Source organism: Ambystoma mexicanum, chromosome 2p (genome assembly GCF_040938575.1).
Source record: "Ambystoma mexicanum isolate Mex_15411 chromosome 2p, UKY_AmexF1_1, whole genome shotgun sequence".
NCBI classification, from domain to species: Eukaryota; Metazoa; Chordata; class Amphibia; order Caudata; family Ambystomatidae; genus Ambystoma; species Ambystoma mexicanum.
The window spans coordinates 952,215,918-952,231,509 of NC_090923.1; the positions used below are offsets into that span (position 1 = coordinate 952,215,918).

General features: G+C 47.0%; 1 protein-coding gene across 2 annotated transcripts in view; it reads right to left on the reverse strand.

Moving 5' to 3' along the window:
• LOC138566955 (serine/threonine-protein kinase MRCK alpha-like) overlaps positions 1-15,592 on the reverse strand; it is a 2,642,347-nt gene that overhangs the window by 196,075 nt on the left and 2,430,680 nt on the right. The window contains exon 36 of one of the 2 annotated variants that reach the window (XM_069644739.1): positions 12,149-12,501. The exons of the other annotated variant lie outside the window; for it this stretch is intronic. Coding sequence (XP_069500840.1) covers positions 12,479-12,501 — 23 coding nt within the window. The 3' untranslated portion in view covers positions 12,149-12,478. Of the gene's footprint in view, positions 1-12,148; positions 12,502-15,592 lie in introns of those variants that run through there. 2 annotated transcript variants of the gene reach the window in all.

Genomic DNA, 15,592 nt, shown 5'->3' on the forward strand with positions numbered 1-15,592 from the left:
CCAAAATCCGAGGAAGATGTACCGAGGGTCCAGACTTGGTGAGGGCCTGTAGTCCAGACCAGTGGTCGAGTCCAGGTCACCAGAAGTCATCCAGAAGTCTGTGCTGCGGCTGCAGCCCGAAAGTCATCCAAGGCCACCAAGAGTATTTTGCTCTTCAGCCAGGCCTTGTCCGCATCCACAGCAAGTTTCACCTTTTTGGGACATCCACAGCCGGAGTAATGACCCACCAACGGAGACCTGTTACGCTCACCTGGTATCCGCGGGGATGCCACCCAGCCCTGGTTGGATGATTTGCTCTCTCGAACCCTCTCCCAGTCCCTTGGCTAAGGCCTCTGGTTAAAGATGGGTCTGCAATATAGGAGAGCTGGATTCAATACCAGATTGTCTTTATGTTTTCCACACCTCCCTTGGCCTCAACTCCTTCCTCCCGCTTGGGCCTTCTCCTCACCTTAATATCGTAAAAGGTGGATTCTCCGTCCTGGTCCTCGTGGCAGGGGCGCGTAGATGTGGGGGGCGAGCAGCGACCAAGTTACTTCACTGGTGCAGGCCCCCCTGTGGGAATCCAGGCCTGCTGCGACTCTGTAGGTTTGCTGCTTTATAGTCTTTATATGCAGTTCTTATGTTCCTCTTAGTTCGAATAATAATGTCTTGCTTCTTTCCTTTTAGGTATGGAAAGGTATTTTGGTGTTGTCATGCAGTTTGAAGACAAGCAAGGGCCGGTAGGCGAAAGCGCGTTGTGTGCGCGATGCTGTCCGGTGAGTAATGCGCGATGCTCGGTGCTGTTTCGCCTTCTATATTGCTAACCTGTGTCTTTTCTCTCCTTGCAGGTTGCGATGTTCCTCGCCGAGCGCCGTAATGTTCCAGCAATGATACTGACCAGGAGATGACTACCAAGGTAAGAATTGTGTGGCTTTCTTCATTCGGGAGGAAACGAGAGTAAACGCTTACTATGCTGTCTTTCTCTCTCCAAGTTATGGTATTCCAGGATGCATGCAGTGCCGGATGATGGAGTTCGTACCTTCAGGTGAGTGGAACTGAAGTCAGCGGTGGATTGAAGACAGGATACTGTTCCAGGTAAGTTTCGTAGTGTTCTTTCACTCTCTGCAGGTCCTTGGTTTCAGGTAAGCTGGCATCAAAGAACTGGACACGGTGAGCATTACGCTGCCCACAGCAGAATAACGCAAAGCATGTTCTGCTGTTTGGGTGCGGTTTAAATAGTCTCAGGTAAAGTAGTCCAGGTAAAATAGTCCCAAGCCTGCCACACCCAAAGTAGTCCAGGTAAAGTAGTCCCAGGCCTGCCACACCCAAAAGACTAGACCGCATAGCTCAGTTCCTTGTAACTGAGCTATGTGTGCGCCTCCATGTTGGCTGAACCTCCCCAAATTAAATAGTCCCAAGTAAATAGTCCCATTCTAATGATGGTTATGAACCTGGTGCCAAAGGTGCCAGCACTGACTCCAAGAGTCTTGGATGAGGTTTTAAGGCCTTTGACCTGGCCCTAACTGGAAGGCTGACTTGCCAGTGAGGGCCAGGGGCAAGGGTCATGACAAGACCACAACGAAGATTGTAAATGCTGCCTTTCTGACACTGCTTGGTTCCTAATTTTCTCTTGACCTCGGCATCCCAGCGATGTCTCCTTCCAAAGGGGGGTCCATCCTTGAGGGGTCTCATCGAGTAGAACAAGTTACTTCTTACCTTGTAACTTTCTTTCGATGGGATGTTCCTCCGACGTATTCCTTATCTATGATATTTGTATCTCCAGCTTGCTAGCCTCGGAATTTTTTTCCCAGTAGAGGGCGCTGTGCGTCGACGTCCGTCGAGTAGGTGCTCCTCGACAGCCACCGTATCGACGCCGACATCATCATGCCTATAAATGGCCACACGCAGCGTCCGTTGCTCAGTTCCGTTTTGTAGAGTAAAGTAGTTATTGTATGAATGGTTACTACCCTTGAAGGAGCGTAAGCTGCAACCAAAAGGGAAATGTTACTGCAGGGATGGACGATAAGGAATATGTCGGAGGAACATCCCATCGAAAGAACGTTACAAGGTAAGAAGTAACTTGTTCTTCGAAGGGATTGTGTCCTCCGACGTATTCCTTATCTATGTTAGACTCCCATAGCAGTGGTATGTGATTGGAGGCGGGAGTAAGAGATGTCATATTACCCTTTAAGAATGAACAGAGTGTAACACAGCTTTGCCAAATCTAGTCTCTTGACTAGAGGAGGAATCCAGGCTATAAAATTTGGTAAAGGTATGTGCGGACGACCATGTGGCAGCCGCACATATGTCTCTAATTGGTACCCCTCTTTGAAGAGCTGAGGATGCTGCGATACCCCTGGTCGATTGAGCCCTTAGATTTTGAGGGGGCTCTTTCCCTGCCATTTTGTAGCATTCCAGAATGGCTAAAATAATCCATCTGGAGATGGTTTGTTTGGTTATTGGTAATCCTAATTTATGTCCTGCGTAACCTACAAAGAGTTGGTCTGCTTGTCTAATTTTAGCAAGTCTACTGATATAAAAACTCAAGGCTCGCTTAGGGTCCAGCCTGTGTAGTGTCTCTTCCTCTTTCCCCGGATGGGGAGGAGGATAGAATGAAGGTAAAGTAATCTTCTGAGTAATGTGAAATTCCGAAACTACCTTTGGGAGGAAGTTAGGCTTCACCTGTAGAACTACTTTGTCCTTGTGAAAAGTTGTATGAGAAGGTTTACAAGATAGGGCTTGTATCTCACTAACCCTTCTAGCAGATGTTAATGCTACCAATAAAACAGTTTTGAGGGTGAGAAACTTCAATGAACAAGAGTGGAGTGGTTCAAAGGGAGCACCCTTTAGGATGTTTGGAATGGTCTTGGAGGGTAAACATTAGTTAGAACTTTCAGGTATTGTATTACCAATGGAATTTTGAAATACGATGGCTCCTCCGCAGTGCGCTTAAAGATCGATAGCGCTGCGAGATAGCCCTTAATAGTGCCAACTTGAAGGCCTGAATTTGCCAAATAAAGTAAGAAGGATAACACCGCAGGTGTACCACATGAAAAGGGTTTGATATTCTTTTCTCTGCACCAGCTGCAAAATGTATTCCAACGGCAGCGGTATAGAGTCTTAGTGGCTGGTCTTCTGGCCGAAAGCAACATCTCCATGACGTCATCTGGAAGGTCCTAATCCTTGTACCTCAACCTTTCAGATACCAGGCGTGAAGGTTGAGGGTCTTGATGGCTGGATGGAGAACCTGACCTCCCTTCTGCGAGAGAAGATCCTCTCTGTACGGTAGACGAATTGGAGGACAGATGGACATGTCCAGAAGGTCCGGGTACCACGTTCTCCTGGCCCAATCCGGGGAAATTAGGATCATGGTCTTCCGAAACCTTCTCAACCTCCTGATCATTTGAGGAATGACAGGGACCGGAGGAAACGCGTACAGAAGTGGGAACTCCCAGTCCACTACGAACGCGTCTCCTAGAGCTCCTCTCGGGGGAAATTCCCTTGAGCAAAATCTGTCGCACTTCCTGTTGATACTGGTGGCGAACAGATCCACTTGAGGGGTTCCCCAAAGGGCGAAGATCTCTTGAAGGACTTCCTGAGCTATCTCCCATTCGTGGGAGACTGTGTTCTGCCTGCTCAGAGCGTCCGCTGTCAAGTTCTTCTCTCCGGCTAGGTGAATTGCCGATAGAGAGATTCCTTCCTGAATTGCCCAAAACCAGAGCTGCATCGCCTCTCTGCACAGTGGCAGTGACCCTACGCATCCTTTGTTGTTGAGGTAGTGCATGGCCACTGTATTGTCCGTCATTATCAGGACGTTTCTCCCCCGTACAGACGGCAGAAAAGCCTTCAGTGCCAGTCTGATGGCTCTCAGCTCCAACAGGTTGATGTGTAGTCTGGACTCCGATGGAGACCAACGACCGCTGATGGTCAAGTCGTTGGCATGGGCTCCCCACCCCGTGAGTGAGGCGTCTGTGACTACTGTTATCTCAGGCCATGGTTGTCAAAACAGTTCTCCTTTCAAGATGTTCTCTGGAGAGGCCCACCATTGAAGGTCGTGGGCTACCTTGTCCGGAATCCGGAGGAGATCTGTCATCCTCCCTGAGAATTGTGACCACTGAGTCCTCAGTGCCCACTGAAGGGATCTCATTCTCAGGCGAGCCTCTGGCACAAGGGATATGCAGGATGCCATGAGGCCTAGCAACCTCAAAAAGTCGTAGGCTGGGAGACGTTGGGCATTTTGAAACCTGGTGACCATCTGCAGAATATCTTGAGCCCTCAAGCTCTGGTGGCGAGGCTTTTCCAAGGGACGTGGCCAGGACTGCTCCAATGAATTGGAGTCTCTGTGATGGTATCGTCTGTGACTTCTTTAAATTGAGGGAGAAGCCCAGACTGTGAAGTGAGTGGCAGACATAATCTAGTTGGATCCAAGCTTGTTCCGAAGAAACTGCTCTGATCAACCAATCGTCCAGGCAGGGGTAGACGTGAATCCCTTCCCTCCTTAGACTTGCAGCCACAACCGACATTAGCTTGGTGAAGACCCTCGGGGCGGAGGTCAGCCCAAATGGCAGAACTCGAAATTGATAATGAGAGTTGCCAATTGCGAACCTCAGGTACTTCCTGTGCTTAGGATGGATTGGCACATGGAAATAAGCATCCTGAAGGTCCAGAGATACCAACCAGTCCTGAAGCTGGAGGGCCTGAAGGATCTGAGAGAGAGTTACCATCTTGAACTTGTCCTTCCTGAGGAACTTGTTCAATTCTCGTAAGTCCAGGATGGGTCTCAGTCCTCCGTCTTTCTTTGGTATGAGAAAGTAGGGGGGAGTACCAGCCCTTGTTCCTGTCCGCTACAGGTACCGGTTCTATGGCACCTTTCTCTAGCAGGTCTACAACTTCCTGCAACAGGAGCGGATCCGGCACTTTCAGAGAGCTGTTCCCCGGTGAATGGCTCTGAGGGATGCATAGAAAAGGCAGGCAGTAACCTTGGGCAACAGTCTCCAATGTCCAAGCATCTGACGTAATAGCCTGCCATTCCGTCAGATGGTGAGTTAACCTGCCCCCTACAGGTGTCTTGTAATGGGAGACCTCAGAGTGGTTTGGGAGCGGCTGATGCAGTTGCCGAAGGTAAAGCGGCTCCTGCTGATGCGGCTTTCTTTCCTTTACCCCGTCCACCACGGGTAAATTTTCCTTGGCCTCTTTGAGCCGGCCGTCCTCTGCCTCTTCCATATGAGGAATAATAGCGAAAGGACCTTCCTCTCCAAGAGGATCCTGAGGGACGAAAATTATTTTGTCGGATTGCAGCTCCTAGTGACTTGGCTGCTGCTTTAGATGTTTGTAGTTTTTCCAAACTGTCATCCGCCTTTTTACCAAATAGGGAAGAGCCGTCAAAGGGCATATTTAAAAGTCTGGCCTGTACGTCAGAAGCAAAGCCGGACTTTCCTCAACCACGCATGCCTGCGGATTGTGGTACTTGCCGCCATGGCCCTTCTGATACTGTCAGCAGAATCAATGCCAGTTTGAAGGGACTCACACATTGCATCTTTACCATCTCTGTTGATATTTAAAAACGCGTCCCTTTCTTCTCCTTCCGGTATGCAGTCAGCCGCCGATGAAGCACACTCCCAAAGAGTGTGGCTGAACCTAGCGAGCGTACAAGTTGCATTAATAGATTTTAAAGCCATGCTACAGGCCGAGAAGACTTTCTTAGCCATGGCATCATATTTTTCATCATCCCTATCCTGAGGAGCAGTGGGGTATGCAGAAGTACTGCCTGATGAAGTTGCAGCCTGGACCACAAGACTCTCTGGAGTAGGGTGCTTAGATAGGTATTCAGGGTCAGCAGCAGATACCCTATATTCCGCTGACAACTTCTTGTTAACCGCAGGGACAACTTCAGGAGTTTCCCAGTTAGTTAAAATCTTTCTTTGTAAAGCAGAATGAAAGGGAACCGCAGGATCCTCCTGTGGACCTTTATCCAGAATATCTGTGAGGTCATCCTGTTGAAAAACAGATGAAGGCGCAGACCAACCCATGAACTCCATATTCTTGACATTAGGGTTCTATAAGGGGTATCACCATGTTCCCCTGGGTCTGGTTTGACAAATTCCACTTCTGGGGAAGTGTCTAGGCCACTTGCTTCCTGTAATGCATCCTGAAGGTCTTTCAACCTTTTTTTTTTCTCAGAGGCAAAAGTCTCTGGTTCAGGTAATGTGGTCCTCTGCAGCCCAAAAGGCCTTTCTTGATCAGAATCTTCCCTTTCTTCAAAAATTGAAGTTAAGGGGGGATGCTCTGGTCTGTGAAATGGTATAAAACCCATCTCTAAGGCAGAGGGAGCCATCATCAGTGGTCTTGAAAAGGTCGATGTCGTCGACGCCGATGTAAAAATCCTCGAAGGCGCCGACAAAGGCGTCGAGAAAACTGGAAGAGGCCTCGAAGAACTCGAGAGGATCGGAATCCTGCTCGAGGATGTCGACGACGTTCTCGACGTCGTGTCGGAAGCTCTCTGTGTAACTGTTGGCTGTGGAGTAGCCGGGGGTTTTTCTTTTAACGGCGTCGATGTCGGCGTCGACTCGTCGAAGATGCTTTACTTCCTGATGGCTCATGGCGCTTTCGCTTCGACTCGCGGCGTTTAGATTTTTTGGGCTTTTCACCCGGGGTATCACCCTCAGCTGACTTCGAGGGGGTCGAGGCCGCTTTCTCGAAGACGCTTAGCATCTTTTTTCTGAATTCCTCCCACTCAGCTTGAGAGCTATGTTTTGTGGGGCAATTTAACTTTCAGGGGAACTAGAAGACGACGATAAAGGGGATCTTCTTCGTCTTTTTTTCGAGTGTCTAGACCTCGAAGAGTGGTGTGAGCCACTTCGAGACCTAGACCGAGAATGCTTTCGACGGTGAGGAGACGAATGTCTCGACTCTACTGCAGAAACTTTCGAGGAAGTTAAAACTGACTTACCTCTCTCGAGCTTCCCCTTACGCTCCTTCAAGGCTTTCGCCGTCATGGATAGGCATTCCTCACACTCCGAACACTGGTGTTCGATTCCCAGACACCACAAACAGATCCTGTGAGGATCCGTCAACGACATTTTCTTCCCACAGTCTCGGCATTTTTTGAAACCGGACCGAGGAGTCGTCGGGTCGGAGGAGGAAGCCATCGAGTACGAGTGTTTTCTCGAGGAAATATGAATATATATCGACTGACGAACTGAGCAACGGTATTCCAAGGCACACGAAGCGCGGAAAAACGGAACTGAGCAACGGACGCTGCGCGTGGCCATTTATAGGCATGATGACGTCGGCGTCGATACGGTGGCCGTCGAGGAGCACCTACTCAACGGACGTATACGCACAGCGCCCTCTACTGGGAAAAAACATTTCTGAGGCCAGCAAGCTGGAGATACAGATATCATAGATAAGGAATACGTCGGAGGACACAATCCCTTCGAAAAGCCAAAAAACTCCACCACTTCGCCTGCTAAGGCACCAAAGGTACTTTGACATGGAAGAGCATCTTCCAGCCTCAGGATTCAACCAGGGGTCCCAGATTCGACTTGGATCCTGTTTTCCTGTGGCATCTCAGGTTCTTTGGGGGGCTGGAACCTTTAGAACAAAAAGCAGAGCATTATGGAACTTACTTGGACTGGGCATAATATACAAGAAAAAATACAACCTAACTTTTCCCTTTCAGGTTTCCCAGGTGGGGGGGAATCCTCAAACATTATCACTATTCTAGTATAAAGAAAGTATACTGCCAATGTTCCTAAACTAGCCTGCCTTTCTACATTGATTTATGAAGTTACACATTGCTTAGCAAGTCTCATGCTTTTTAAAAAACTGTCAGCAGTTTGGTGTCACATATAAGATATATGGTGTTGCCATTATTAGAATAGTGTTGCCCGATTACAAAGTGTATTATTTGTGTGTATATATTTATCTGAATCCTATTTTATATAAAGAAGCTGTGTTATCATCTAACAGTATGTGGCCATACTTGTGTGGGGATTCACAGTACTTAAGAACCAGCCTGCATCACCTCCTGAGAGTCTCAGCCTTGTTTGCTTGTCTACAGCTACCATATAGAGAGCCTTTGCCGGGGTGCTCTGTGCCTCTACCCCAAATATATAGAGGGCAGAAGTACACATAGACCCCTCCTGTCTTTATAGGTAGGATTGACTGGCAATGCTCTGGCAGGCCGCCTACCCAGGTTGAGACTGGTCCATGCTCCCCTCTGACAGGGTCATGACCCTGACTGTCACAGGGAATAGCTCAGTTTTACTTCAATTAATTCATAGTCTCGCAAATCTTTTAAACTGGTCATGATCAGTTTATCCTGCAGGTCTAACATATACCACTATATCATCTGCATGTAAAATAATTAGTAGCCAATATCTAGACAGCATTACCCCCCCGCCCCCACTAACTAGATTTCTGTCAAAGCAACCAAGCCAATGGTTCGAGCATGCAAATATAATTGGGGGCAAGGGGCCACATCATGTAAGCTTAAAATCCAGTGACCTGTCCAGGTTGGTTATCACCATGGCAGTGGGCTCCACCTACTGTAATTGTATCCATCTTATAATATTAGGACCTAGAACAAACTTCCCTGAAAGCTTCTGTGCAAAGCTCTATTCCACCGAGTCAAAGGACTTGGCTTCTTGGAATCTATGAAGGCTGCTAGGACAACCTACCTACGTTAAAGCTGGGCTGACCTCCCAGGCACAAATGCTGATTGATGGGGTGAATTAAATGTGGAATGTCTAATGATTTATTTTCAAGCATTTTGCTATTAGTGTGTTTAGTTTAGTTCATTTATTTGTATAGCGCACCAAGCCCGTGGGCATCTGGGCGCATTACTTGCATAGGAAGCTACAGTTACAGTGAAGGAAGGCATGTTACAAATGTTCCAGGTAGTGTACAAAATGAGTCAAGGAAATGTGCAGCAAATTACATAATTACAGGGTGTGCAAATTACATAATTACAGGGTGCGCAAAGTTAGACAGTCATGCATGAACATAAATATACAACTCTGAAAGCAGGTATAGAAAATTACATAAATGTACAGCTGTACAAGTAAACCGATAGTAACGTGGTTGCAGGATTTAACTTTCTTGCGCCAGAAGCCAGGTTTTGGCGTTCTTTCTGAAGGGGTGGAAGGCTGGTTCTGATCTAAGTGACAGTGGTAGGGAGTTCCATAATTTGGCTGCAAGTACCGGGAAGCTGCTCCCTCCTGCCTTTTGAAGCTTCATGGCAGGGATTTTGAGGCAGTGTTCCTATGCCGATCTCATAGGACGGTCAGAAGTATTGCGTGCAAAGTTTTTGGTGAGGTAGCTGGAGGCTTGATTAGCGAGGCATTTGTGGGTCAGAGGTAGTGTTTTGCAGGCTATCCTTTGCTTGATCGAGACCCAGTTCAGTTTGCGTCTCGCCTCAGAAATATGGTGAGATCTAGGAATGTTTAGAGCAGCCCTAATGGCGTTGTTTTGAAGAACTTGCATTTTGCTTGAGTTTTGTTAACTAGTTCCAAGATAGAGAGCATTGCAGTAGTCTAGCTTGGAAAGTACTAGCGCTATAGTAATGCAATTGCGTGTAGATAGGAAGGGTCTGCATGCCGTGATTAACTTACAGGTATAAGCTGTGGAACAGGCTAGTGTGTTGACCTGTCTTGACAGATTTAGAGATGAATCAATGTTTATGCCTAGACTAGAGTCTTCACATCTTTGGAGACCTTGATAGAATTGCAATCGATGTTAAAGGCATCAAACTGCTTATGAAGTTTGTTCAGTTTGAGCTTGGAACCTAGAAGGAGGAGCTCTGTCTTCTTGTCACTAAGACAAAGTCCATGTTTAGCCATCCAGGCTTGGATGATGCTGTAGATGGTTCCATGTGTTAATATCCCCGCAAAAATATCGCAATACAAAAATATCGTCATATCTTTGCGGCGATGTTGACCCAATGACCCTGCGGGGGACACCCCGCAACCCCTGCATTATTTTCAAATCTGCGGGGGACACCCCCACAACCCTCGCTCCCACAAAATATCCTCCCCAAAAATATTGCCTATGGCGAGTCAAACGGCCATATTTATGTATGCCGATATTTTTGGGGGGGTATTTTGTAGGGATACTGCCATAGATGATGTTAAGTAGTTTACCAGTGACAGGTATAAGAATCTGGGTGTCATCTGCATAGTTTGTATAGGTGACACCCAGATTGTCCAGGTTGTCAAAGAGTGGCTTGGGGAATAAGTTGTAAAGAGTAGGGGCACGCAGGAGCCCTGTGGGACACTGCATGTGACTGGAGCGGTGTTGGCTAATGCTATTGGAGAGAAGACTCTCATGGATCTATTGTCTAGGAATAATTGTATCCATGTTGTTGCTTTGTGAGAGAAGAGTGCTGCTGAGGTGAGGTGTGAGCAGAGGACTTTATGGTCTACCAAGTCAAATGCTGCTGACAGATCAAGGAGTAGGAGGAGGGCTAATTTACCCTTGTCGTTCAGCTCTTCGATTTGCAACTTAAAGTTGAGAAGGGCAGTTTCTGTTCCATGTATCGGCCTGAAGCCTGATTGCCTGAGACCTAAGAGGTTAATTTCCAAATGCTCCTGAATCTGAAGATATGCTGCTCTATCAATAATTTGCAGAAGAAATGGGACGGTGGTGATAGGTCTGTAGTTCATGGAAATGGCAGGATCTAATGTTCGTTTTTTGAGTAACGGGAGGACTCATGCGTCTTTGAGCTTATTGGGTACTATACCAGTTTCGAATGACGTATTGATGAGGGCAGTGATGAAAGGTGCAAGTTCTTTGGCAGCCTCCTTGAGGATAGGCGCCGGACAGATCTCTCCCTGGCATCTTGTGGGTTTTAATTTGGAGATTATGTCCTCTACCTTTTTTTATGGTGAAAGGGGAGAAGTTGAATGGTTAGCAGGATTTAGAGGTAGGTATCAAGTTCAAAAGTTTGGGGGCTGAGTCTAGGATTCAGAGTTTTTTGGACTCAATTTTATTTTGCAGCATGGTTATTTTGTTTAGTAGCGGTGCCTGAATGTTGGCGCACCAAGAGGCGTCTTTGGTACAGGCAACTAGTGGAGGTGCTGGCGATTCCAGTTCCCCGAGTAAGTTGAAGAGTTCCTTCGTATAGGATTTAGCTTGCACGATGCAGGTGTTGCAAGTCTCTTTTTTAGATTGTAGGATAGCTTCCTTCCGAAGTTAGTGCTGCTGCTGCTAGGAAGTTCTCTTTGTTTAAGGCTGTGGAATTACTCTGTCAAAGCGCTTCTGCATTTCTTTTTGCTTTGCGCAGAGCTCTGAGGTGTGGTGTGAACCATGAGTTTAGATGGGCTAGTGGTTTGGCTTTGCGCAGTCTGAGTGGAGCGATAGTATGTAGGGCATTAAGTACTGTTTGGTTAAACAGGTCTACTAAGACCGTGGGGTCTGAGTGTTTAGTGTTAGTGGCATTGAGAATCGGTTGGAGTAAAGGGAGCAGCTTTTCCACTGTTATAATACGGAAGTTCCTAGTTTGGGTAGGAGGGGCGATGTTGATGGTGTTATACTGGTTGCCTTCGTCCTTTATAAGGAAGGATATCCGGTAATGATCCGTCCAAGCGCAAGGTGTGTTGGCCAGGGTGTCAATGATGCAATTAAAGTTGACAAGCCAATCTAAGGTCCTGCCTTTGTTGTGGGTCGGTTCTGACATTCGGTGTGTGAAACCTAGTTCGGAGATGGCGAGAGTAGAGGCTTTGGTGTCTTTGGGATCTTGGAACCCCAAGTCAAGGTCACCCAGTAGAATAATTTGAGAGCCTGGTTTAGTGTCGTTGGACAAGAGAAGCATGATATCTTCTTCAAAAGTGGATACCGGACCTGGTGGTCTGTAGACAAGGTGAATGGTGGTAGTGCGGCAGGCTGAGGAAGGTAATTTGTCTGACAGAAGTTCTGCTGAAGGAAATGAATGGTTGGAGATAGGTCTGAGATCTAATGCCGTTTTAAAGATTTATTTATTTATTTGCATTTGTAGAGCACGCAACAGCCCGGAGGCATCATGGCGCTTGTTACAGAATGAATAAAGATTTACCATAATAACTTACTAGAAAGTATTAATTCTATTAAAGACTCGGAGGCGAGCATTATGCTTCTCTTTCTTTTATTCGACAATAAAGAAAAGAGCTCAGCAGCAAGATATTTGTGCACCAAAAGTGAGTGTGCCATGAGTAATGTGCAGAAAACAGGTGTACCAAATATATATAATAAACATAGATATATAACAGTAATATAACAGTAATATCTTAACATAAAAGGTAAGAGTCTCTGCAGAAAACTACATTTCCCAGGGAGCTTGGCTCCAGTTCGTTTAGAGGCCATCAACATGTGACCTAGTCCACCAATAGTAGTTCAGATCCCCTGCATAAACAGTCCTAAACATGATGACACTTCCTATTTATGGGCTGCGAACTTGGCTGTCCATAGTAGGAGATAATTGTAGCTAACTCGAAGAAGAAGAAGAACTTGTGTCGGGCCGTGATCAGGCGGACTTGTCTGCAGGCGCTGTCAAGAAAAAGGAACATTTTAGTCTCTTGTATATGACAACCCTAGATCCCTTATCAGGGTGGGAGAAAATCTTGGAGTTATTGCGATAGGGTACATGTAAATTTCAGAACATTAATCTTTTCATTACATCTTAATTAACATCAGGTAACATGTTATTTTCTCGCCGGGTGGGATAATGCTCGCCTCCGAGTCTAATAGAATTAAGACTTTCTAGTAAGTTATTATGGAAAATCTTTATTCTATGTCAAGACCGGAGGCTCCCATTATGCTTGTTTAAAGCTTACTTACCACAATAGATGCCGGCTGATCTACTGGCTTTAGGTAGAATTGTTTGAAAACTGATTCACTAGCCCAGTCTGCCATCCTTATGATATCTTCTAGGCAAACTCCTGCCTGAAATGCTTTAGAGGCCATGGCTCCTCTAACTGAGTGGGCTCCGAAATGCTTGGTGTCTATCCCTGCTTGAGCTAGCGTCCACCGGACCCAACGTGCTAAGGTCGGTGCTGATACTGCTTTGTGCGGTTTATGCAGAGCGATCAGTAGCTGCCCGTTAGGGGAAGTTCTGAGGGGAGCCGACTTTTCTTCGTAGACTTTCAAGCATTTAACCAAGCAGAGCTTCGGTTGATCTCTAAAACGGGATAGGAAATCACCCTGGAATTGCACTTTGTTCTTCTATGAATATGGAATACAATGCCATCAGGAGAAAAGGTTCTGCCTGCTAGATCTAGAGCTCGGATGTCAGAGACTCTCTTGCAGGAGACCAAGCAGAGTTTGCCAGATAGGGCTGTACGCGATAGTTCTTTGTTATTAGGCCATGCCAGAAAAAGGTTCAGTACTTTATTAACGTCCCAAAGCTTGTCATAGCGAGCTGGAGGTGGGACGGTAAGCCTTACACCCTTGAGCAACCTGCAGACGAGGTGGTGTTCTACTGCTGGTACTCCTTGGATAAGGTCATGACCTGCGGAAATTGCTGGACGGTAGGCGTTCACAGACCTGTAGGCGAGCCCTTTTTTCGCTAGGGATGCTAGAAAATTAAAAATCTCTTCTATAGGTGCTGAACTTGGATGTAATCCTTTCTCACGACACCAGGAGCTCCAGATGCTCCAAGAGTTGGAGTATCTCTTCCGGGTACTAGGAGCCCAGCTCTCTTCGATAAGGTTGATCGCTTTGTGAGACATGCCTGGGACTCTCAATCTTGACCTGAAATCCTCCAGGCTGCTAAGGTCAGAGATCTGTTGAGGAGGAGAGGATGACATTGACCTGATGGATCTAATAGGAGATCTGGAAACTGGGGTAGTAGGATTGGAGAATCCATAGAAAGTTCCAGAAGAACTGGATACCAGGTCTGAGATGTCCAGACCGGCGCTATAAGGATCAGATTTGCATGCTCCTGACGGGCCTTCGCCAGGGTCCTCGCTATCATAGTGAAAGGAGGAAAGGCATACAGTATTTCCTGGGACCATGACTGTAGGAATGCGTCTGTTGCAGCTGCTGCTGGGTCCGGCCTCCAGCTGAAGAAAGCTGGTAGTTGGGAGTTGAGTCTGGAAGCAAAGAGGTCTATGGACATCGGACCCCAGATCTCCTCAAGGCAGAGGAAAATCTCTCTCTTGATTCTCCAATCGCTGTAATCTGTCGAGTGGCGTGAGTACCAGTCCGCTACTGCATTTGAGAGGCCGGGAAGGTACTCCGCTGTAACTGAAATCTGGTGATCCAGACAGAAATGCCAGAAGTCTTTGGCTAATTCTGCTAGGGGTCTCGACTTGGTGCCGCCCAGATGGTTGATGTATCTTACTGCTGAGATGTTGTCCATCTTTAGCAAAATACAGCAACTCGCTTTGTCTTTGGTAAAAGAGCGCACTGCAAAGGAACCTGTAAGAAGCTCTAGACAATTGATATGAAGATCCAGCTCCTGTGGGGACCAAGTCCCTCCCGTGGCTATGGGACCACATCTCGCTCCCCAACCGGAGCGACTAGCATCCGACTCAATAATATTATCTGGAGCGGAGCCGAAGATGGCTCTGCCGTTCCAGGCTTCCATGTGAGAGAGCCACCAGTTGAGCTCTGTCCTCGCTTGAGGAGACAGTGTCAGGAGTTGAGAATAAGAAAGGTTTCTCCTTAAGTGTTGGCCTTTTAATCTTTGCAGCTCTCGATAGTGAAGAGGGCCGAGAAATATTGCTTGGATGGAAGATGAAAGTAGCTCTATCACTCTTGCTAGTTCTCGAAGGGAGAACATGTTCTTCTGTAAGAGTCTGCGTATTTCTCTTTTGGTAGAGTGAATCTTGGCTGATGGGAGTCGAAGCTGCGAATTCTGTGTATCCACTATGAATCCTAGAAATTCCATATTTCTGGATGGAAGTAGAACTGACTTCTCCCAGTTTATAAGAAAACCTAGGCCGTGCAGCAAGTTTATTGCCAGTTCGGTTTGTTTCCGAACTAACTCCTGTGATTGGGCCATGAAAATAATGTCGTCTAGATAAATTATGAGACGAACACCTTGCTCTCTTAATCGAGCTACTACAGGTCTTAAGAGTTTGGTAAATACCCAAGGCGCCGAAGAGAGTCCGAATGGAAGACTTGTGAATTCCCAATCTCGGTTTCTCCAGGAGAATCTGAGGTAACTGATGTGTGTTTGATGAATCGGTACTGCGAGGTAAGCGTCTTAAGTCTAGGCGCATAAACCAGTCGTTCGGTCTGAGAAGATCTCTGAGCATGTGTATACCTTCCATTTTGAAATGGCGGTAAAGGATGAACTCGTTGAGCGCTCTGAGGTTTATGACTGGGCGCACTTTTTGCTTCCTGCGTACCAGAAAAATGGGACTGAAGAAGCCTCCCTGACTTGAGCAGGGGAGAATCGCGTGGTTCTGATGGAGACCGAGTATTTCGCTGTCTAAGGCGGTTTGGTCTGATAGAGACATTACTATGGGAGTGGGGTGACATGTCTGAACGGGCTGTGTAAAAAACTCTAGGTGTAGACCCCGAGCTGTGTCCCTGACCCAGGCATCTCCCGATAAGGTATCCCAAGCATTTGCAAACATCCTTAACCTCCCTCCTATAGGTGTTAGTGGCGCTGGCGCAGTTATCAGTACAC